This window comes from Schistosoma haematobium, chromosome 4 (genome assembly GCF_000699445.3).
Source record: "Schistosoma haematobium chromosome 4, whole genome shotgun sequence".
NCBI lineage: Eukaryota > Metazoa > Platyhelminthes > Trematoda > Strigeidida > Schistosomatidae > Schistosoma > Schistosoma haematobium.
This window is the reverse complement of record NC_067199.1, coordinates 22,309,235-22,334,875: the sequence shown is the minus strand read 5'-3', so window position 1 is coordinate 22,334,875 and position 25,641 is coordinate 22,309,235. Positions and strand designations below refer to the sequence as shown.

The 25,641-nt window shown below is 35.4% G+C and overlaps 1 protein-coding gene across 2 annotated transcripts in view; it reads right to left on the bottom strand.

Moving 5' to 3' along the window:
* MED20 (mediator complex subunit Med20) overlaps window positions 1-23,533 on the bottom strand; it is a 94,146-nt gene extending 70,613 nt beyond the window's left edge. Inside the window, exons 1-9 of one of the 2 annotated variants that reach the window (XM_051215975.1) lie at window positions 23,103-23,533; window positions 18,426-18,451; window positions 18,309-18,388; window positions 17,903-18,269; window positions 15,523-15,711; window positions 10,519-14,298; window positions 5,236-5,400; window positions 2,588-3,617; window positions 501-931 (exon numbers count right to left, since the gene is read on the bottom strand). In XM_051215975.1, coding sequence (XP_051066522.1) covers window positions 501-931; window positions 2,588-2,885 — 729 coding nt within the window. In that variant the 5' untranslated portion in view covers window positions 2,886-3,617; window positions 5,236-5,400; window positions 10,519-14,298; ... (3 more) ...; window positions 18,426-18,451; window positions 23,103-23,533. The remainder of the gene's footprint in view (window positions 1-500; window positions 932-2,587; window positions 3,618-5,235; window positions 5,401-10,518; window positions 14,299-15,522; window positions 15,712-17,902; window positions 18,270-18,308; window positions 18,389-18,425; window positions 18,452-23,102) is intronic. The other variant, XM_051215976.1, reaches the window with a different exon arrangement.
* Window positions 23,534-25,641: the final 2,108 nt, after the last annotated feature.

Sequence of the window (25,641 nt, the reverse complement as noted above, 5' to 3'; positions counted from 1 at the left end):
GAGTTATATTGGTCGAAGTTCTAGGAATTTACATTTTCGTGCTCGTGAACACCTTCCAGCGTGGTTAAACAAAGGTTTGATGAAGAAGGTGAACAGCTCAATATTGGCCCATTTAGTACAAACCGGTCATAGTGCCAGTATAAACCAATCTTTTTCAATTATTTATAAGGTAAGTAATTTTTTGCCAAAACTGGTCAGACTGAAAGTCCTTCAAACGGCTGAAGCAGTAGCCATCCGAATGAAGAAACCGGAGCTATGCGTACAGAAGAAATATATTCAGCCACTCCTCCTCCGCTGGCCAACATCAAGGCCAATTAATCAACCGTAATCTTAACTATAGAATTATATAGCTTTAGTGTTAATTTTGTAGGAGGATGAGAGTTAATTTTCCCAGATAGTTGATCAAGACCATACAACATGAAGCAAAGGGAGTTTATATATGAGATGTTTTGTGCAAGTTAACATCTGAATATTGTTAAACCATATAATTCCACACTTACTTTGAATGCTTTTTTTTCATCTCTACCAGTAACATCTAGCACACCAGCAGCTATTACATTAAAACCTTGACAATATCCCACTCGTTTATTCCATCGAGCATAAGCAAGAAGAACACGTTTCAATGATGCACGATCTGAATCTGATCCGAACTGTTCACATCCAGTACGATGTAGATCTTTTACAATTTGTTCACCTAATCTGTCATCATCTTGATTAGATGGTTCATTGAAAGCCATTTTAATCTCGTGATCCCAATCGACATGTTGCTTAGCTAATTGTCTATCTGCAAGAGTTGACCATACACGTGAACGAATAGCTGATGGTAAACCGTCTCCTATACGAGCCATACGACGTACGGCATTAATCCATTCAGTGAATGCTTCATCACCTAGACGAGGTTCCATACTGAATTTAAGATTTGGATCTTGCCCTGAAAAAATGTGTAATTAACATACAATTAAAAAGTAAACAGTCATAATATCTAAGTTTCTGGAATTTTACAGGTCTTATTTCATAATTCCTTGTACATCTATTAAACATAGTAAGGACAAGTTTAATTATCGGCTATAATCTTTCCCGAAAATTTTGTATAATAAATGTGTAAGCATTGCGAATAAACATAACGCAAAACCGATCTTCATAACAAAGATCTCAGTCTTGCGTCGTGGAAATACTTCACTATTTAAAAGTTTTGTTAGTTTTTGAAGTTACTTCAGCTAAAGGTCTTAGATTTTACTTTTGTCTGACAGACGTTTGTTCATAATAAAAATATTTGTAAATTTCATGATGTGAAAAACTTCAAAGTAAACCATGAACTTAATAGTAACTCGATGAACAGTAACTATTTACACTTGATTTAAAAGAAGCATCATCGATGAACAAGGAGTCCAATGTTGAGTTTTCCATTTTCATTTAAGCCTATGCTCAGAAACTTGAAATCCGTCATATGGTCTAATTCTTTGATAAACTGGGGTATTGCTTTTATTCGTCTATACCACACTCACTTGACTACTGACCAAACTAACCCTTCTACTTCAGGCAGATCTCACCCACTTGTATTAAACTTATCTCGAGTACATCAAATAATAGAGTTTCATAATTTTCTCCAAAAGTATTAACTAAATATCATAAATATATGCAGACCGAAACAGATTATAGTGTTATTTTCAAAAATAATTTTGCGATATATTAAATGGTAGCTTCAAAATGTCACGAGAATATATTTGTGTGTTTGGGAAAGTTGGTAAAAAAACCATGGTAATCAAAATTTAAAGAGAGCTGTTAATCAGTGTGAGATATTATACTTTCAACTCAGTTTATTCTACAAACAGACTGCTTTGAATGTAGGACAAGAGAATGCTTTCTTCAGTAAAAGTCCATTGCTATCTAAACTGGTCATTAATATAAATATCAAAAACTCCTATTGATTCATTAGATCAATAAAAGGTCATTACACTGATTTATAAAAGTGGCTATTAGCGTCACTGTAAAACAACAATAAACTAAATCTACTTTCAAACAAATAATGTAGAGGACGCTAAAGGTTTACATATTTTTAAGTTTTATCCCACGGTACTACGCATATTTTTAACATATTCAGTTCTTACACTCACAGAAGACTACCAACAGTATCCAACTAATCCTCTAATAATATTCAGAATTTATTGTCCAACAAAAAGTTGGAACGAAACAAATGTGTATACGGGTAATCAATAATTGATTAAACAATTGACCGAAATAGCATTTCAGTACGAAATACAAATAAACAAAGCACTGTAAACAATAAAATATACCAGTATTTAATAAAATAAATTTGAACTACTTACATCACAAATCTATATAATTAATTATTTACCCCAACAAATTATATAACAACCATTAGGAACATTTCAAACGATTATATTAACTCAAAACTATTAGACTTAAAGGCATATTAAACTCTACTTTGCTATAAGAATAATATCATATATTCTAATGTAAAAGGTCTATCTAGAATATATTTATTATATGGTAAACGAATACCATACTGTATAAAGAGATCCCATTACTATAACACTTGAAATGAAAACTTTGTATAAAACCTTACTTGGGTTTATAGAAACAACTCTTCTTGTACCAAGTCCAGGAGTTAATGACGGTTTAAATTTAAATAAACGTTTATGGAGTAGATTTAGTGACAAACTAGTTTGCTCTAATGATAATTCATTCACTGTTGATCGATATAATCCAGGTCCTCTACGGCCATAAGTACCTTTGTTGCTAGGATTTTGTAATAAACGAGTCGAATATTTAGAATAAATTTTTTTCTGTTGACTATTCCGTTTATTTGGATGAGATAACATCCTTGAATTGTTCTCTTGTTTCATTTCAGACAACATCTCCATTTATATATTTCCAAGACTAGCTTTGAAGAAAAAAAAATCTACATCGCGCTAAATACACCAGTGCTTCATCAACTAAGCTTGTTTCTAAGGTGTAACTGGAAGGTATATTGAAGTAGGTCTATAAATGTTTTTTTATCTGAGTTGAGTTTTAGGTAAAAGTAACCTTCAGTGAAATTGTCATATAATTGGTCGAATAAAAACAGCCAATCATAGAGTGGTAAAAATTGATTTGCTACTACTCATTTTAATTAATTGATTGGTCATTGTAAAATCGTAGATAATATGATAAGAAATAAACGATGGAATAATATTGAAGATAAATGTAACTTGTCCATACAAAAATAAACAACCTACTATCACAAGACGCTGAGAACACATAGGTCATTCACTCCTTTTAACCAGATAACATTGAGTAAATTTCGATACAATATATTTTCTGGACTGAAGTTGTTCATAAATTAGTGTCATCATAAGTTGCTATTCGTCTTAAATGATAATTATTGAACAAGAATTTAAATGTTTAATTCGAGAAAAATGTATTCTCAAACACATACAATGCACAAGCAATAAATTTGAAAAACTAAATTATTCTTTTGTGTTAGGCTGGGATATATTGAAAAGAGAAAAGTTTACATATTTTCCTTCTAGAAAACTCATGCTGAAAATCACAACATTATGGCTCAATAATAGTGATTTCAGCTCTCTAAAATCTTCAGTTTCTTATACGTTCTCCTGTAAGAAGTAAGGAAGTAAATGAATAAAACAACATAAATTACTTTTCACAAATTTCTTTTGAGCCACAACTATATTACCACTAACTCGATGATCTGTATAAGATCAATCTGTTCATTCATTTCATTGTGCCTTTTTCACAATAAATAGCATATCAAGAATTGTAAACTTCTAACAAGGTATCATATCCAATAAATAATTTTCACCATGTTTCTTAAGGAAACTACTTGTGGACTAAAATCGGATAATGGATCTTTCATTATTCGAGTAAATACCGAAGCTTATACAAAACTGATCAACCCACTTAATGTATAACTACTTGACATTGTTTAAAAAATACAGACAGATGCTTCTTTTCGGAAATGATCTTAAAAATTCGATGTTATTCATCACTCGTTAACATAGATGAAAAGATATCTCTTCAAAAGGATTTTATTATAATTTAAATAGTTCTTCATAAGATAGGATTGTAGAGGCTATAAATCGAAATAGTGAAGAACTCTGACTCAAATATTCAAACACCTGTCAAACAATTAACCTTAGAGTAAACTATTACCACATTACAGACCAGTCATTTTATTAAAAATATTTTAAAATCAACGAGTGCTAAGCATTTTTAATAAAGGATATATATCACACAATGTTAATAATGTCATGAAAATGCTTCTTAAATTTTTGAAGTAAACTATAGTATGACTAGTCTATGATAGCATCAAACGATTGTACGAATAGAGTAACCATACGAGTCTTGAAGAAAATGTTAGAGCTCATAGTCAAAAGTGAAAAATTAAGTTGTAGAATAAGCATTGAATCTACACTTGTAGTACATTGAAATAATTCAGCTGACACTTCATATTTTAGTGAAAAGATTAGCTGGCCATCATCTTTATAGTGATAATTCTCATTTTAAGTCAGTTACACTAGTCGTTTGAAAACCTGTTTTTTTAAACATATCTATCCTTAAATCCTTAAAATACGGAATGTATTCTGATTATTTGCTAATATTAATAATCTATTTAGTAACAGAGTATAAATTTATACACCAGATCAGCTACTAGATAGGATGGAAAAGTTAAATATTTCTTTTAAAAAATTTGCTTACTTGTAAGTAGGCAAACGTAAATTAAAACATTTAACGGTCAGTTATGAAAAATTGATATAGTCTAGTTCATTCTTCATTGGGAATATTTTAAATAAAATGTTGTAAACTGAAGTTTACTGAAATTTAGATCCAAAAAAGCCTATAGTGTATGAATTCCGGTAATCCCAGAAATTTAACAAATTCGCAATACACGGGATTGTATAAAACATTTCATGAAGCTCATAATCAACTAAAGCTGTTAAACTGAGAAACAGTAAATACTGTTTGATAAATTGCAATTTCATGAACTCAGCAAAATCCATTTTAATGTCCTATGTTACTTTATTTATTATTCAATGATTGCCAATATCTTTTTCCTAAACTTTATTACATAGACTCATTTTTAACAAAAAGTATTTACAGAAAAGTTAAATTTCTACTCTAAATATACAAAATGGAAGACATTGAAACAATTGAACAATTATATGACAAACCAGTAAAACAAGAAAATATCTATAAACTTTATTATTCCTTTACCATTCTTTTGATAATCTGCTTGTAGTAAAGAAGTAATACTACCATAGGTGTTATGTAATTGAATAAGCAAATGATTACGAGTTTCCAATTCTCTAACAAGTTTATCAGACCATATCTTACATTGTTTCAATAGTTTTGTATAAATAGACTTCAGTTGATTGAAATCTAAAGTAATGATGAAAAAAACTAAAAAAATTTAGTAATTCACTAATTATAATAAAATTTCGAAAAGTAAAAAATAATTAGTTCAGTATGGACCATTATTTATTCTCTCTAATTGAAATAAATAAAGGAATTGAAATGTGAATTATTTTACCGAATTTTGTCTATTAATCGAGTGACAAGTACTTATTAGAAAAACTCCGTGGTTAATAAATGACACAGAAAGTATAAAGCATAAAGACAAGGAGGTTCGATGGTTATATTTGATTAACATTGTGAAAAATAATTCTGTCAGAGATATCCTTTAAACCATTCTGCAGTATGGTTGATAAAATTACTTGGTATACAACAGAATATCGAAGAGAATTTTGAATTAAAATTGAGTTTGACACTTAAATAATACTACAAATTTAACACTATACAATTTCACTTCAATTTTTTAGACATGGCAACTTCACTCTTAGCTATAACCTCGTTCTACACATTATCTAATTTTTTCTTTAATATATTCATTAGTTTCTTTTTGTTTTGTAAAGTGTATTCATTTCTTAGCGTTTATTACTGAACTGATGTTACAAATAGTTAGCTAATGATGAATTGACTGTTAAAGCATTCAGATTTCCTGATTTTGACCAACGAAGCTACCATTGAAGATGTTATTTAACATAAACTAAAATCGGTTTAATTTCATATCGTTTTTCAATTTTCAGTTTATCATTACTGTTTTTTCTACTTTTTAGTTTCATTTGTTTCTTTTGAAACGTATCCATTACATCTAGTTTCCTACTGTAACGAAAAGGAAAGATCAGTTCTTCAAATTTCTATATCGTTAATTCTCCTTTTCGGGATGTTGATATTTAGTATGGCGAACTGAACAGATACAAATTCGCATCGGGTCCCAAGTTATCCATTCCCTATGTTTCTGAGTTCCAAGGAAGGTGCATACTCAGTTTAGATATACGTTGGAAACTGTATGAGATATCATGAACACATATTCTGATATAACATTAGTTAAAAGGTAATAAGAACATTTACGTTCTATCGTATCATTCATTTAAGTGTGTAGCATATAAAAAGTGCCAGAATATTACACTATATCAATTAGATGACTGTTACTTCTTCAGTAATTTATAATCATCATTCGTTTCGTCTGCCGCTGTACGTAACACCTAGTTTGATTCAGTTACTTGTCATCAAGGTAAGGCCTGGTACATATGTGCGTTGACCCTAGTTTCCATACCACATTAGCACGACCAGATGAATTTCAAAATAATCTAGTAGCTATGATAATAGTTAAATCTAAATATTGAGGATACGGTTCGAAAAGATAGAGTAGAACGTCATGTTTGAAGGAATACTGGAATTTGGAATAAAAAGCGGATGTATCTGCAACATTGTGAACGTTTATGAGCCATGTTACACAAATTCTTGAACCAATAATTGCGGTTATCACCCAGGTCATATGTATATTCTAGTATAGCTCGGACAAAAAGTCAATAACTTCATGTACCATTGTCACATTTATTCCGTCCTACTCATATACATCAAAGCATATCCCGTCGAGATAGGCAATGACTGGGAACACATAACACATGTCCTACCCATCTCATTCGATAAAGATTCTTGGCCCTACCAACTGGCCTGACACATACACGAAGGCATCCATGATGGAAGACTATATCCTATAAAAATCCTCTACTTTTAAAGTTCACGTTCTTAATTGTCGTATTTTGCGCGCATGAAGTGGGACTAAATGAACTACTGGGCAATACACTCACCCTTTGTTTGTAGACGGATATCTCCCTTTCCGATATTTCGTCAGGTACCAAGGCCAATGAAACTCTCGTGGTAAGTTAATTGGTCGACCCACTCAACGTTCTGTTTTCTATCATTAGTCCAGGCGTCTACGTAGATCAGATTTAAAGAGAGTAAGAATCGAATTCCAAAAATGCCTATCCCGTTGCTCTGGATTTTGTCCTCATCAAACAGAACTAAATCATCTGCGTTTTAGAAGTCTATAGACACACCCCCTGACAGATCAACCCGCGAACAGTCAGGTGAAGAAAGCATTCCTACCAAGACACGTATGACGAAATTAAATAAAAGGATAGACAATGGGGGACTGACGAACACCACATGAGGTCGATAATTTTGGTGAATCTGCTATAAGCTGACTAAACCAATGGAGCTCTAATAGAAATTAGTTTGCGAAGTTCTCTGGTACCTGTTTCAATGACTTTAGATTTGGGTCCACTAACTGACTTAGCACTTAATAATTCATGTGACCAAGCTTGTTTACAAACGTAATTTGAATTAAGAAATCTCATATTTTATATACAAGGTTTCCAGACTGAAACTTATTCTATCAAAGACAAGCAAAGTTGAATTTGGATGTTTTCAGCATTCACTCGAGCTGTTGTTAGCTTGCATCTCTATAAGTTACATCTAAAGATTATGAACAGTTGCCTCAAAATCGACAAACGTGGGAAAAGTTCAGTCTTGAGCACTAAAACCTGGTAATTGTATTCCTGGTCAGATGCCGTAAAGATAGTTTGCGTGCCCAATATCAAGACACAAGTGGATTTAGAAAAATTGAGTTAGATTCTAATCATTTTCGAATGCATTAGAAATGTCCCATGTTTCCACAATATAATTCCATATTATTTCACTTCGAACCGCTCTTACGCATTTCTAAACGTGTTATTAACTACCAATCACTAACCATTGCACCGAAATCGCAAATCCAAGTGTGTTGATGTTAGTATTCTATTCGTGACTACATCACAGCTGAATAAGTATGAATAAGTAATTACATATCTAATTATATTCCCCTACTAGTAAGCAGGAAATTTTTAAAATCAAGAATAAGTTCCTGACCAAGATTCTTAAATTTTACAAAAATGCCCAATCTTCCTTCTTGATCTCAGGTGACCTGATGACGATATGTAAACGACACTTCCATATTCAGAAAATTCAATACCGTGCAACCCTAAAGCTATTAATTATTAAGTTTCCTTATTGTTTTGTTAACAAGTTAGCCCCGAAATCTGAAGAAACCAGTTTATATTTTTGAAAACATTTCGAAACAATACGGAAAATCAAATTGAATTAGAGATATTTATATCTAGTCTGCTTAAAATTTAATTCAATTCATCTCAATCAAACCTCTTCAACAATAAAATCTTTTCTGAAGATTTACGTTCAAATGAAAATAAATACAGATCTACATTGTACATTACTTGATATAGTGGGCTTAACGAAACATCAAGGTGTTTCTAACATAACTATTTAGTGATTTCTTTCCTATTTTCACAATGAAAATGCCTCATACATATCTGCATTAGTGTTAAATGAATTTCTATCAAGATTTAAATCTGCAACCTTTATTAGCTGGCTAAAATGATTAAAATTAGTTTTTCTTTGGATGAATTTGTTTTTGGTCTAATAATACTTCACTGTTACTTTATATATGCCTATAATCGAACCATGATATGACTAATATATTCGTTCTTTACTTCAATCTATTTAAAGCTCGTATATTGCAAAATATACTATACTTTGAAATTCATTCAAAGATATAGTTGAGATTAAGACATTTGGACGATTACTAGTTAATCATCTACTCAACATATTATTCATCATAAAAACATAACGTAATTTGAGGTTTTTATCCCAAAAGTCCCAAATAGTTAGCATATCATGACTTTGTTTTCGATTTGCTATGGACAGTTTAAAGAACTATAAGAATAAAATTACTTACTAATAGGACTCAGTTATATGGGAAAAATTAGATAAACTATTCCCTATTTCTTAAGCACTGACTGAGAAATTTTGACGATGAATTCTGAGTTGTTCGTGCCAAATTCCATGATACATCAGAAAGATAATGTCAGGAAATAAGATGAGAATCAATAACCAACCTACATAACTCTACTTCATATTCACGTAAGCATCAAGATTTTCACAATATAAAGGGTTTATGTTGAAAATTTTTCATGTGTAGGTTGTAGAAATAACCTCGAATTCCATTTTCATTTACAATAGCAAGATTCCGGCACGGTAGTTATTTTTCCTTACAAAACCAGATTTGATTGTACTACTAATTCAACAGCTTATCCCTTTTAGCTACATCTAAAAATGACCACTAGCTTCATAATGCAGATAACAACCAATTGACGTGTATTGTGACTACGGATAGATGTAATCATTGGACAATTTACAATGAGGCAAGTAGATTGACATGTCGAAGGGAAAAAAGAACGACCATAAAATAGGTAATGAAGTGCATCGAAACAAACTAGTAGTGAAAAAAAACACTCTAGCTGTTTGTCATGGAATCAGCTCCAGTTCACATTCTTAAGTTTCGAACATATTGTACAGTCATCAAGTTTCGATTACACTTATATGTGAGATAGGCTGTTGTGTTATCTAAAAACAATAAAAACTGTTGTTACAAAAACTAGCTTCAGAAACCCACTCAAATATCCGACAACTATTGCTAGGTTAAAAAACTCTTAATCTATGAAGATTTCTATGAATCAAAGCAATCATTATAACTGGTGGTTTTAAAATTAAGTCAAGAGCGGAAATATTCGTAAAGTCATTATGAGACTAATAGCGGCTATCAACTTTGAATCCATGTGCTCATGGATAAATTTAGAACATACTCTGTCAATAAACCTACACAAATAAGGTGATTTGACATCTTCCTAAAACAATTAAAGTGGCTAACATAAATTGATCGTATGATAATACATAGTCAACTAGATATATTTGGTAGATATTACTTAAAGATTATTTCTCTTTAACTATCCCACGCAATATTACCGTAAATGAACATAGTATAAAATTAATGGGACATATGCATAGATTGAACCAATAGACGCTATCCTAGGAAAAAAAGTTATCGGCAGCAAAATGAAGTAGATTATACAATTGGATTGCGATATTAAAACAATCGGAACCATAGTTGACTATTTCTACAAAATGAAGTGTACTAGCATGAACATTTGTTAAGTATAAATAATTCAATACCACTCTATCACTTTAAGTGAAAGAAATTACAAATAAAACCATGTGATTATTTGAAAGAATAATCATAATACAAAAGAAATTGATTACCTGATTTTATCAATTCATTCCTGAAGTCAGACTGAAAAGCTTAACCAATACAGATTTTGTAAATAAAGTAGAAAAACAATATTTCATAATGTTAAGGAAAAAGGGAAATATGAACAAAAACAATAACAGACAACCCACAAATCAAATTACATGAGAAGTAAATAAAAACAGGGAAATAGGCAACAAAAGGAATAGTAATAAGCAATCAGGAATAAGTTGAAAGAAAATGTTAAAATTATATTCAAATTAACAGGCAAAATATAATTAATGACATTAGCTTAATGACATTTAATAAACCTTAGTGAACCAATGATTAGTATAAATATTTAAGAGACTAACAGATGTAATTAATAACCAAACGATATCTAACAGTTGAGTGTATTTTAAACACTTTTTGCGTTAACGATAATGTCAATTACCCAATAAATTGTTATTACGGAAAGTACAGTTCCCATCAACAAACTTAAAGCAAATGCAGAACCAGTGGAAACTAAGTAGGATTTGCATGCTACATACTTACAGTTTTAAACTTCACTTGGCAAGGCATACCACCCTTGATTTCATAATAATCAATGCGTATAAATCTGTCACTTCAACTATCAGTCATGACCCAGCATAACCATTAAGGTTTAATCGGTCAGGTATCGTTTTCTACTGTTGATCTTGACCACTCCTACGTACTCATGAAAAAGTATTGACAGTTCGAAAGTCATGAACTACAACCTTTCATTTCAGAATTAATAACAGAGATGATAAGGTAGTGACTGATTTAACTATTTAATGCCATAAGTATTGAATAAAATTCATTCGATACTTGGGTTTCTCAACATCTATGGTAAAAATTATAAACATTGAACCATAGCTAAAACTTAGATTGCAAACTTTATATTCATCATCCAACTAAATCGTTCACTTCCGGTAAGTGCAATTAGATGAGGACCAACTTTAATACAAACCGGAACCACTAGTTAATAAAGATAAAGTTCATAATAAAACTCATGTTTTAGACTGAAGATCTTGTAGTGTCACAAAACATATGTAATAATAGTAGCTTTCATGCAAAGTCATAGTTTTAAATCATAATTTGTCCACGATGCTAAAGGAAACCAATATTTAGTTCAGTCGCCACACTATAGATCTACAACTGTGCCACTGAGGAAATTCGATTCCAGTAAAACATTTGAAGGTAGTCGGTCGAATTATTTACCCAATAACCAAACCATTCAGGCATCGCACTAACATGAGTGTGATTTAGCATCAAAGTAAAAAGCGAATCTGACCCAATTACACCGACCAAATGCATCTATCAGAAAATCAATAATATGACGTGAATAAACATAACCAAAGACCATTATATATTTTGTTTATTTGGTGAGGACGCTGACAAAATGCAGAGTCTTCTGACCACTCTAAGCAACAATGCAAGCATGTTCGGGATGTGATTCCCCCCTCGAAATGCAAAATGTTGCTTCAGGATTGGGTTACATCGACACCCGAACTAGTGATAGGGAGTGAAGTAGTTGAGTGTGTCGACCGCTTCACTTATCTTGCAAGTCTCATCAGCCCTTGTGGTCTGGTGTGTGACGAAATCTCAGCACGGATACAGAAGGCTCGACTAGCTTTTACCAACTTACGTCATTTATGGCGTAGGCGAGATATCCGTCTATCAACCAAAGGACGGGTTTACTGCGCAGCAGTTCGTCCCGTCCTACTTTATGGCAGTGAAACATGGCCGGTGAGAGTAGAGGACATCCGTAGGTTAATAGTATTTGATTATAGGTGTATTCGAAACATTGCTCGTATATCCTGGGACCATCGAGTAAGTAATGGAGTTGTTAGGAAACGAGTACTAGGTAAGGATGGCAAATCAATTGATGACGTAGTGAAACTCTATCAGTTGAGATGGCTGGAACATGTGTTACGTATGCCCAACCACCGACTGCCTCGATGTGCGATGTTCAGTGGTATAGGAGTAGGTTGGAAGAAACCAAGGGGCGGCCAGATCAAAACATGGCACAAGTCCATGAAGTCACTGACAAGTAGACTGAGTCATATTGGTAGGTGTAGACTACCTGGTTGGGGACCGCGAGATGATAGCAACCGATAGTTAGAGACCCTGAATGACATGGCTCAAAATCGTTTGCAATGGCGCAGGTGCATCCACTCTTTGTGTTCTCCCAAATTCTAATCCTCGGAATTCTACATGTCCCTTTCTTTTTTCTCTTTCCAAATTTATTTTACTGGATTATACTCTTTGAATAACATCTTCAAACCCTAATTTTTCTGATTACAGCTTATAATTTTACTACATCTAGCACTACGGGATTTGAATCGACCACTGCATCTCTGTGCTAATGTGGTGTGGCAACTCGAACTAATGTACGTACGTACGAAGTTCTACGTTGTTACTGACTGACTGATATATTTTGTTACAAACAACAGTTAACTTTGAAAATCTTGTGGAGAAAAGTAATACAAAATGTACAAATCAGTTTCAGGGTTCGTATAAAAGTCTGCAAGCAACAATCATAATAAGACTAAACACTGAGAAAACTGTTTGAAAAGAAAAAAATTGAAAAGATATATGTGGAAGAATACTGAAGTTTGAGGTCTAGAGTAAGGTAAGGAGTAAATGTATCTGGCCCATGACACAACATGTCTCTAACCATTGATTACAGACATCGTGTGGACGCCGCAACTAGGCAGTGTGCATCCACTAAAATGATTTATACCAAAAGTCAATGAGCCCATAATTTGATGCTACATTTTAGTCTGGCCATCTTTAGTTTTCTTACAATTTGCTCATACATCAGCTAACACCAGTAAAAGATATACATAATACTCATAAAATTACTGTTTGCTACAAAAATGTAATTCAGCTTGGTGAATATCTTTTAATTTAATACATCCAAAATTGTTATTTAGAAATGATTTGACCATTAAAAAGCCAGACAGGGTAATTAGAAGATACGTATCTTTCAATTATTTCTACGAACACATCACCAAACCTGTACATAATTTGGTAAAATACACAAATTCATTATCACCAAGTAAAATATACTCAATCACATGCATATAAAATCAAGGACGAAGTGGCAGTGTGGAAATTACACAACAACGAGATGTGAACAAAAGGAAAACCACAAAAACAAACCTCACCAAAAACCGAAACCCATGCAAGTTTGACAACTTACAGAGAGACGAATGTTTATGATGATTTTTTGACTAAATAGTATGAAATTGCAATATGAAAATTAAACTACGAAGAATCAAGAATATTGGAAAAAATATGAATGAAAAGAAATTTGTACAAAAAGTTCCAATATTTTATTAATTAAAAACAAATAAACACTGAAGTTGTTATGTTGAATAGTTAGATGGAATGTTTTTGTTAGCTTGATTAGACGGAATATTCGAAGGAGTTGCATATGAGGATGAACCATTTGTAGAAAGCGTACTCGGTGTGTTTACAGATTGCCTTGATAAACGTCTAACAACGTTGATATGTTCTGCATATTGTGTCATTGTTAGTCGAACGCAAACATGAGATAATGGAGAATCATCTTGCAGGAAGTTATTTTCCACTGGGAAAGTTAATTGACTGGGTGGCCAACGTGGTGCATCAAATGTGCCTGTTTCAACAGCTTGTAAAAAAGATGGGCTAAATATATGTTCTGTTGAACTATTAGCTGGTGGACAAATATCCGGTAATACTTGGGTAATAAAAGCTTTTAATACATCACGACACAAATGTATCATGCATGATGCATGAAAACAAACCTACAAAACAAAGTGTAATAAAATCAAATTATAGACAGAAAACGAAATCTAAAATAACATTTTTTATGTTTTAGTTGGTTGTTTAAGTTTTGAGATAGTTTGCATCAGACTAACTTCAGTTGAAACATTCAAGCAGCACTGATTAACTTACTGTTTTGTCACAGTTTGTGACAGCGCTGTGTCAGTGATCAACAGGCTGAAGACGAACAAGCCTCAAAGCAAGTGAATCAGTGGTCTACGCAGCCAATTTTATTCGACTAGTAATAAATGGTGGTGACCGTTTATTGTTATAGATGACACCAGTGTTGGTCTGTAAATTGCTGAACTTCAATCAGTCATATCTAGTGTTCCCTAGTTTTTAATCGTTCACCAGTAAAAGTCGGTTTATGATGAAAATAAGGCGTGTAAAACTAAATGACCTTAATTGTAATCTTTGCTTCCTATATTTTGAAGGATGAGTTGGACATTGGTTTCCTCCCAATACCATGTGGTCCACAGTTTTTAATACCAGCATACTGACTCTTGGAAATAATAGAAATAAATCTGGAGAGCTTTGGAGACATTTACAACAGAAGTTGACAATAATGTCGACGAGCATTATAAGAACATACTCAATAAATGAGTAATAAATCAATTTATTTAACATTATCCAAATACAGGTTAAATAGTTTCTTAATGTTCAATTCTGCGAAGCCAATATTAAGGATCACCAAAGCATTTTCTAAAACAAAGAAGAGAAGGATTCCAATGGATGTCACTCAGTGGTACGCGCCAACAAATAACAGCACCGACGGTGACAAATATCAGATTAATGAGGTTGCAGTTCATTCCTCAGAAATATCCAGAAAAACATCAGATTATTCTCACAGAAGACCCAAACGCCAAGGCTGAAATGGATAACACTGGGTATGTATGCACCATGGGGTTAAAGAGACTGGGGGGGGAAGAAACAAGAATCAAAAGATACTTTTAGGTCTATGTCCTTTCAATAACGTGGTTTAGAAAGCAGCATCTTCCCCAAAAAGCGCATACACAAAGTTACAAGGGTTTCACTGGGCCTTACTACAGGAAACTAGATCGACTATATCTGGATTAATAAAAAAAAATTCATAAAGGTTCATGAAAGACGTAAGGAAGAAGAGATCAGCTGATGTAGTTAAAACTGAAGCTAAAGAAGTATTGACCTCCTGGACAATCAGCACCATAAAAATTAATACAGCTCACCTTCCAGATGCTACCACGCCCAATGAGTTCAAGACAGATCTCAACAACAAGTTCCAAGCCTTACAAGATCCATTAGAAGAGGAAAACAGGAAGGAGAACTGGAAAACATTAAAGCACGAATAACTTCAGCATGCTAGGAAATCCTGGGATCCAAGAAACCAGCATAAAGAACTAATCGCTGTAGACACCCTGGGCAAGATTCGAGAAAGAAAAAACAAAACAGCTGAATAAAGCAGAGAAAGCCACGACACAGGATAAATATACAGAAGCAAACAAATGAAAATAATCGAGTTGGCAATTAGCAGCTCATAGATGCATTCCAAGGGTAATCTGATGTGATACAAGACTCTCTACTCTCACTTTAACTCTTTTTGCTAGCTGTTGACTGAATCACGAGGATCTTCACATCACAAGAAAAATATGGAATACAGTAGAAATCTTGGGCCCAGTTGGATGACAAACCATTCTATCTCATAAACAACATTAAATTCAGGTGAAAAGAAAACAGTGTAGCAGAGCATTTTGAAGTGGGTTTCAACATTTACAAGGAGAAAAGACCATGAAGAACAACACAGCAAGCAACAACAAAATCACACCCGATGAAGAAGCTCTGGAAGACGTGTCTTTACACATCTGGATAGCATTATTGATAACCAAAGAGGATCTGACGATGTCATGGTACGGACTTGCAAACATACAGCGCCTGGAATCGGAGGCAGAAGTCTATACCACGAATACCACTTCATAACAACTGAAAATAAGAACCCAAAATAGAGTTGCCTAGAGGTCTCCAGTCAATGGGCTTGCCCCAACAGCGATAGTAGTGGTAGTTTACCACGACTATTACTACTGTAGTAAATAAGAACACGAGTGGGGACAACCGAATGTATTTGACACGAAATTACAGAGAATCTCAATAAAATGTGAGAACCATATAGTAAATAGTTAATTTGCAAAATATCAATCCATCGTCTCAAACTTGACCGTTCCTTTTGGAAACATCAGTCCATTGTCTCAGATTTCATTGTTCATGCATTTTCATACCAATTGCGTTCCGTTCCCGTTCTTTCCTTCTCGATCCTCTGCTGAAATACATTTTATGTCCGACCACACCACACTACCACTATTACACAAGAATATTCTGATTGATACAAGATCAGTTTTATGTTACATTCGCGCCCCAGAGTGTTTAGCTAGAATTCAAATCAAGTATTTTGAAGTGTGGAACATGATGAAGGGAACTATATATATGCAAACGATGTGGGACGGTTCAAAATGTAAATCTAGTGTTAAAAACATGCATTTTGCCGGATCCGCACGTGAGTTCAATACGAGTATAGGAAAATAAGAAATAATAACAACAAAACTATTCATTCCTGGTATAGCATCTATTAAACGATATTGTAAAGTCTTCAAGGATACAATTACCCAAAAATTGAAGATAATAACCACTATAAGGTCCTTTTTCACTGCAAAAGATAACGTTATTGGTCTATAAGAAGCAAAATACTGATACAGAACATCCAAAAAATAACATACGAGATAGACTTCACTACAAACTGGTAGATTTCTATGATCACAAAGATATTTATACGGTAAACAACCTGTTAACAAATACGGTTTAATTCATTTTAGTTTGCTTCACAAGCTAGAATCACTCAAGAAACGATTGAAGCCCCAAAGAAACTGTGATAGTTTTACAACCGACTTTTTTTCCATGATACAATCTAGAGTGTACAGAAATTTATCAGGACAACAGTGTACAATAATGACCCAAACAATAGTCAACACGTTTCTATATAGGTTTTTAGCGACATTAATCTAAGAAATCTCAATAAACAATGAAAGCTATCATTGTTACAATGGGTAGAAATGGGTAATCCCTGATTGTTTTGTGACACATTTTTAATTTTATGTATTTCGATAACGGAATCATGATATTGCGACCGAACATTTCATATGTAAATAATAGCTTGTTCTAATTCACAATATGGGAATTTTTTTAATTTTGAAGTCACGTGGGGGATCTGATTTTATTTAAGGTACTCAACGAGTTCCTAAAGTTTAATGCCTGGTTCACAGAAGCGAAAACACAGCTGGAATTCATTAATGATTGTATACATATTGGAAATTTCTACGCCGGAACAAAATCTATCCTAATGCTAGAACCCTTAAACGACAAGCACTCAACCAAACAGATTTATTAAAAATGCATATAATCTATCTCGGAAGAAATATTTCACAAAGAAAATCTACTGTTGCTTATATATGTTGTTCCAGTACCATATCTCATCGAACCCATTATGTCGTTGTGACTGTTATATTCCTGATGAAATTTATTCAATGGAAAACAATCACAACAGTTTTACATGATACTTACCTCGATTAAATATCCTTTAACGGAAGCACTCTGTCCCATGAATATTGTAATAAAATTAATTGTAAAATCACCCAACTGATACTTTATTCCTTTAGCTTCAACTTGTAATTTCTTTTTACGTTGATAAAAAGCTTTTAAGCACCCTGGGAATTCACGAAAAGATATATCGGCAACAAGAGCTGTTTGATTGTCAGAGAATACAAAACATGAAGCTGGATATTCAGTTGATGTGAGAACTTGGAACGTTTTACACTGAGCTAGCGATATATGCGTAATTTTGTTGTTAGAACAGAAAACTACTTACATCTAGCAAAGTTTGAAAAGTAAACTGCGCTCTCTATATGTATTCGACCGCACTTTTGTGCACCTAGTTTTGTTCATATTCAAATACCATTAACTGACAAACCAAGAAGTTCTAGTTTCTTCATAAGGTTCTCAAGAATCTGTGGATCACTGTTTCCTTCAGATGAGTTGAGCAATAACACACTGAAAATCTAGAATGTAAGTAGCGATAAAAACTTACCACGAAACTCCTGCCATTTGGTCAATCTAAAATATAAAAATGTGTACAAAAGTGATGAGCACTATGATTATTTTTTCGAGTGATGTGACAAAACTGACTACAGGGCTAACACTATAAATACTGCGACAGGAGCTGGTATCCTGAAGTGGTATTCGGGTTTACATATTGTGACAACCCAATTGAGCTGCATGGGCTGAAGCATTCACTCCTTCGAGTTCTATCATGTCAGGCAGGATCGTTGGAGAGTGATAAGATCAAAAACAATAAACTCGTGATCCGAGGATGAAGTTTTACTTCCAACTGCATAGGGGTGAGACAATAGTAATGTCAGTCAGTCATCTACAACGTAGGATCAGGCACATATATGCATCGGTTCAAGTTGCCACACCGCATTAGCACAGTAAAATGAACACCGGATTCATAGAAGTAGTTAAGTCAATTGTGGTAATATATACAAGAAAGATTGCATATAGGGATATAATACAGGAAGAAAGAATTAGTTCGTAGAAAGGAAGGTATGAAGCAGTTTTAATTTTAGTTTAAGGGAAGATAGGAAGTGTATACACTTACGCCATTATGGTCAATCCTGAGACATGTCACCCAAAGTCTCCGACCGTTGGTTAACATAGTCACGCGGACCCCAACTAAGTAGTCTGCATCTACTAACATGGCTCACACTAGAAGTTAGTGACCTCAAGGACTGATGCCACGTTTTGGTTTTATTTTATTTATTTATTTGGTACAATGAGGCAAGAAATAGTTATGCGCCACATAAATCATTCGATATGTATGACGGGTGGGATACTGCCTACGTGCTCAAACCGAAACAGGTGGTTTTCTTAGGGGATCACACCCGGAGCTTTTCACCTAGAGGTCTAATCCACAAGGCAGTGGAGCAACGTCAGGAGATGTAGTCCCATGGTAGCCGGTGATCAATAATTGGTTCACATGCCATTTGTTCCTTCAGGATCATACAGCCCATGTGCACCATAGGTTTGGAGTCGGGGATCTCCAACTCTCCTAGGCGGACTCTCCGTGTCCACCAACCCGGTTAAAGCGCCGGACATTCGCTTACCGTCCTCTCGATTTCCTAAATAACACCCCCGCCACGAGGAGTGAGTAGAACTTCCCTGGAAGTGGCTGCATACGCGTGGCCATGTGAGAGCATTTCGAGAGGGAGAGCTGACTCTCCCCACTCTCGGCCGTATCAGGGCATTTTGGGGCTTAGTGCTACACCTAAAGCCACCAGTCCACGAGAACTTGCCACCGGGTCGCCAGATACACGGAGGGTGTATTTCGTCGGCTCCCCGTTTTAGCTAGGTGAAGTTAAGTGAATGACCACACTAGGATCCAGTATGTGTGTTTCGGAGATACAGCACATATCAACTGTACGAGATTATAGGGTCTCAGACAAGGAAGCAAGCTGGCCGATTCGACTTAGGGTATGTACGTTGAAGGCTCCAATGTGTAGTTTGGAGCGAGGTCTTATTAGGCCTGGGATAGTATTTCTCGCACTAGAGTGACACTTGAGGAGGAAGTTTAAAGTTGACAGTCAAAGTAGGGGGAATGACAGGAATTGAAGAGGAAAATTGATTATGAATACAATGATCTCAAGAATTGTAAGAGGTATGAGGGTGTTATATCCCGATAAGAATAATGAATGGTAATTCTTGGGATCCATTTATGGACCAATACTATGAGTATATTTTTATCGTGTAGTTGTTATGTAACTAAACTGTCCATATTCATGTCCCTCTTATTATGAGTTTTATTTTGACCTATGAACTATTATTATACGATTCACTATTCCTGAGTTATGGCCTGTCTATTAATTACTACCTCCCCCATTCACAGACACTTTTGGCCAAACATTGTACAAATGTTGTTTCATATTTTATGGTACGTTGTGGTCTGTCTGGCTGATATATAAACCGAGTATGTTTGAAATAAATGATTCATATTGCAGTGGCTGAGATTGGTGTTCTGGACTTAACTGGCTGAGCTAAACAGGAAGCGAGACCAATCAGGACTCTAGGCTGCTCGCACGTGTTTTACGCGTCACTGGTTCGATTGATAATTCGCTGCTCTCTGGTTAGCGGTGTCGTTGCGTTATTCAATATACAGGGCACACAGGTTCACAAGTTATAACAGAGGGCGGTTACTACTTCCCGGTTGCCCATACCCTAGAAGGGTTCTTCTACGGGAACTTAAAAAGAAAATTGGGTTAGAGCTGGTGTTAGTGACCGCTGTGCCCAAGGGGCAACTGCTTGAAGCCGGTCACACGACCTTTTTGTGGGTAGTTTTCGTCTTATCCCCGTACTTGTTGAAACCTTACAGCTGGAGACGGATATCCGTGGGATAAGGAGAGGTGTGCATTTCTAGGGTCGACCTTTTCTAACCCCACCCTTCCTTTATGGGAAAGCAGCATCGCCGTTATGCTGAGTGTTTGAGGGAAACACCTTACCGCCGTCACATCTCTGTACAGTTGTCAGCACTTCATCCTTGGACTTTGGGTTTGCTGCTTTTAGTCCTACCGCTCTTAAACCGACCTGTCTGGCATGGTAGGACCAATGGCATTAGTCCATGAAGTTACAGACTGTTGGACTGAAACATGTGGGTAAGTGAAGACTACCTGATTGGGGTCCCCGTAACGAGTAGAGGTTGTGGATATCATGCTTCGAAATTGGTTCAAGTGGTGCAGGTGCATTTGCTCTTTGTCTTCCCTTGGATCCTAAATTTCTAAATAACCATATAATTTTTTTATTCTACTAATTTTTATTTTCTAGAATGGTATATTTGATGCTAATCTTTACTATTACCAACGATACTATCAATACATCTATTTCATTGGCATTAGTCCTAACAATTTCATCTCCCTATGACAAAAGGGTGTGGTAACTTGAACCGATGTACATGTGTGCAAGGTTATACGCTACGCGTGACTCACTGATTGATTACCTTAAGAAGTATTCTTCCACGGTGAGGGTAAAGGAGAAGTGATTACCGTCATTATATTTTTAACAGTATGCAAGATCATTATCAAATATTTCCACTATCCCACTATCAACTGTCATCTGTCATCAACTTCTGTCCCGCTAATGATGAGTCCAGTTCACAGGTTTTCAGTAGCCAAACTACAAAATACATATTTTGGCCTTCAGTGTTCGAACCAGGTGTCAAATCGGATAACAGACATCACTAGCTAAGACACTAGGATCTCACGCCATCGATGTGTACTGTCTCCAAAACAGGTAAACAAGATCTTATTGAGATCGCCCACTTTAACGAAGCCCGTAGAAAGACTACAATGACAAAGTATATGGCGAGAACATAATTGATGAGACTATCAAGTCCAACCTTAGAATTGATACCTATAATTTATGAACATATTGGCGATCCGAAAGTGATGTTGAGAAGCTTTATTAGTTTACGAATTACTGTGAGAAATTGGAATTAGGGGTGAGCATCAAAAGTTCATGTTAGGAACTAGTAATGGTCTTCATCACGAACCGAGATCAGTTATAATGCCAGGATCTTATTTAACCACACGAATGAATGAATTTCACGCAAAAATTCAGACGACGATATTTTAAATCTGATCGGCTCACTTATAAACTGCAACCCCACTACATATACTTCTTACCGAATCGATGCCAGTATTTCATCCACGACGAAGTTGGAGACGAATGGTGAAATTCCTCAACCACGTCCAACACCAATATTTAAATCAGGACAGTGGAATCAGTCAGTCAGTCAGTCATAAAAAACTTACAACCTGACACGTGTGTGTCGGTTCAAACTGTCATACCACAATAGCACAGAGATAAACGACCAAGACAAATTCCGGAGTAGAAGCAATAACAGTGGTGGAATGAGATACTTTATGACTTCACTGTTCCAGATTTTTGCGTGCGAAGTTTGCAAGACTAACAAACACCTCAAATACACACATAAACCAACAGACATAGAACAAAATCGAATGAATAAGTTTTGATGTTGAGACATGATGAATTTCGATTATATTTTAGTGATCTTATTAGTGGATCATTTATGAATAAACCCTAATTTCATGTTTGCTAACAAAATAACCTCCAGATCTTAGCAACGCGTTTACAGGAGATGATGCCGATTCGTAATATACGGTGAAAATGCAAAAGCAATTTTTTTGGACCAACAAGAGTTATATTAAAACTGAACACCTTACTAGGAAATAAAGCACATCTAGGATTCTGTAATAAAATGTAATACAAATTGTCCCTCGATTAGGACATATACTAGTCAAACTTGAGGAAGGTAACTAAGTGAACAGATATTTTGATAGTTGTTCATGAACGTCACCGTTAGCACAACTTATTATTATCAGTTTTTAATGGTATTAGATAATTTACATCCATTGGTTTTTTACTGACTGAAACCAGACAGTAGTTTCTCAAGGATTTCTCAAGAGTCGTCTGAAATACCACTTTATAATCGTTGGAATTTAAAATACTATGCACTATAGTATATATTATATGTTTATAAGCATGAAGTATATTATCAAACTACCACATTGAATACGAACAGGTTCAAATAGCAACCCGAGTTTCACTAAAAACGTATGTAGCATTCGAGAGAATATGTAGGAAAAATGGAAAGAAAACACTATAAGTGAAGCATTTCACGTGGTTTCATACTCACCAATCAAAAACAGTGGAAAAGATCAAGCATCTGGAGCGCTCAATCCAGGACCCCAACAAAAGACCAAATAAAACAAAACATTTAAAATCTAAATCTTCCGTCTAAAACATTTTGTGTAACTTCAACTATGGTTTTTTCAAGACAGCTATTAATAAGTTAGTTATTTGGTACTGTTTAACAAGACTGATGTGAAACAATTAGAGGAAGGAGGCAATGACTTAGTATTTGTGATTATCCCTGCTTTTGTGCACTTGTTGCATCGAAAAGCAATCCTGGTCCACTTTAACTTGAATTATTTTGATCAAGATTTGAAATTTCGCTGAAATTTGTCTTGTGATACCATCTTTCTTATTGGCTTGTAGCGGTAAATAAATCCCCAAAATAAATAGCTCTGTAAGGTTTCGACATTGGATGCTGACCATATGTTTTAGTGGACTCATCTAGCTGAAGGCGCTCGGTCATGCATCCGCACCAGATCACGTGTGGTAACGCTGTGCTCAACATCTACCGCAATTGCTAGCCAGATTACATCAGAGAATTCCGATATATTGGTTATCGCCGAATACACTCTTCCGATCTCCTCGACTCTGTCTTTTGATTTCTCTGGGTGGTTACGAATTATATTAGGTGTTACTGGTAGAAGCGTTGTCAAACACTGAATACCTGTGCCATCATCATTGGTGAGACCGACGTGATCTGGTACACCTAACTGCAACTGAGTCTGTTCCTTTTTGGGATTTTTATATACTATTGCCTTATTTTTTAATTTTTATACATTGTGATATTTTTTCCCCGTGTCTCAGGATATCTATATATTTTCCCCTCATATTCTCGTACTTAATATTCCCCTATGACCGAACAGACTCCTAAGGTATTTAAGATTAAGACCATGTCCCCACCCTCGTTCCAACTCATGCACTTCTGGCCTGATAATATCGAAGCCTGGTTCTGTTACGCAGAAGCCGACTTCCACGAGCACGGCGTGAACGACACACGTGCACAATTCCTCGCAGTAGTCAAGGCACTACCGCGGGAATTGAACAGGTAGTAACACCTAGTATGTTTACTAGTGATGTTTCTGAACCTTACGAAACACTGAAACGTTCTATCCTTAAACGAGGAGACCTAACCGATCGACAGAGGTTAGATCAACTCTTTAATAACATAGACCTGCAGCACGGTTCTGCGACGAACATGTTGCAAAGGATGAGAGAGGTTATGGGCCTAAGAACTTTCGACGAAGGCCTATTCAAACAACCTTTCTTGTTTAAACTTCCCCAACAGGTGCAAGCGGTTCTGGTCTCGTTTCAGAACAACGCCTTAGACGAACTGGCTGCATCTGCCGACCGCATTTTAGAAATTACGAAATCTTCTACGACAGAGGTTTTTTCAGTCAAAGAAAAGCCTCACACGACTCAGAATGACATAACCGAGTTATGTCATACACTCACGAGTTATCTTAATCTTCGTACCGACCGTAAGAGTTCGCACGCCCCACGTAGAAGCATTTCACGTGAGCGATCTGTCTCTAGACCACGAGAGACGGATAACCCCGACTGGTGCTGGTATCATAACCAGTATGGAAAGTTTTCCAGAAATTGCAGAAAACCCTGCAATTTTCCCATCTCAAAACCGACTGACCCGAAAAACAACTCGGTAAACTTCCAAGCTGGCACGCGTTAACGGCAACCGTAGCCGGCAAACATGGCCGTCTGTTATACGTCACGGATGTGATAACGAAAGTTCGCTACTTCGTTCTTCCAGCAAACTCTAAAGTCCGGCTCCGCGAATCAGTTTTAAACTTACAGGCGGCAAACGAAAAACCTATCACTACGTATGGCAAAAGGTACGTTTACCTTAACGTGGGTTTACGCAAACCCATTCACTGGATCTTCGTTGTTGCAGATGTTTCTATTCCAATTATTGGTATGGACCTTCTACAACACCATAATCTAATCATCGATACTCGCAAACGGAGGCTAGTAGACGGAAACACTAGTTAATCCGTTTGCGTAACTTCTTTTTCTGGTTGCAGATTATCCCCAGTCACACTTAAACATACGATAGACCCATTCTATCAACCACTACTCGATAGGTATCCTGGGATTCACCAAACGCAACCGAAATTGCCGTGTGTAACCAGCAACGTTACACATCACATCACGACTACAGGACCACCTGTATTCCCTAAAGCACGACGACTAGCTCCTGAAAAGCTAAGGTTAGCGAAAAACGAATTCGACCATATGATAGACTTAGGAATCATACGACCATCAAATAACCCATATGCATCTCCGTTGCACATGGTCCCTAAAAAGGACAGCAACGATTGGCGTCCAACTGGTGACTATCGGTGATTGAACCGTTCCCGATCGTTACCCGTTGCCTCACATTCACGATTGGACAGCTACCTTGAAAGGTACAACTGTCTTTTCGAAAATCGACTTGGTTAAAGCGTATAACCAAATCCCCATGGCCACAGATGACATACCGAAAACAGCTATCATTACTCCCTTCGGACTCTACGAATTTTTGCGAA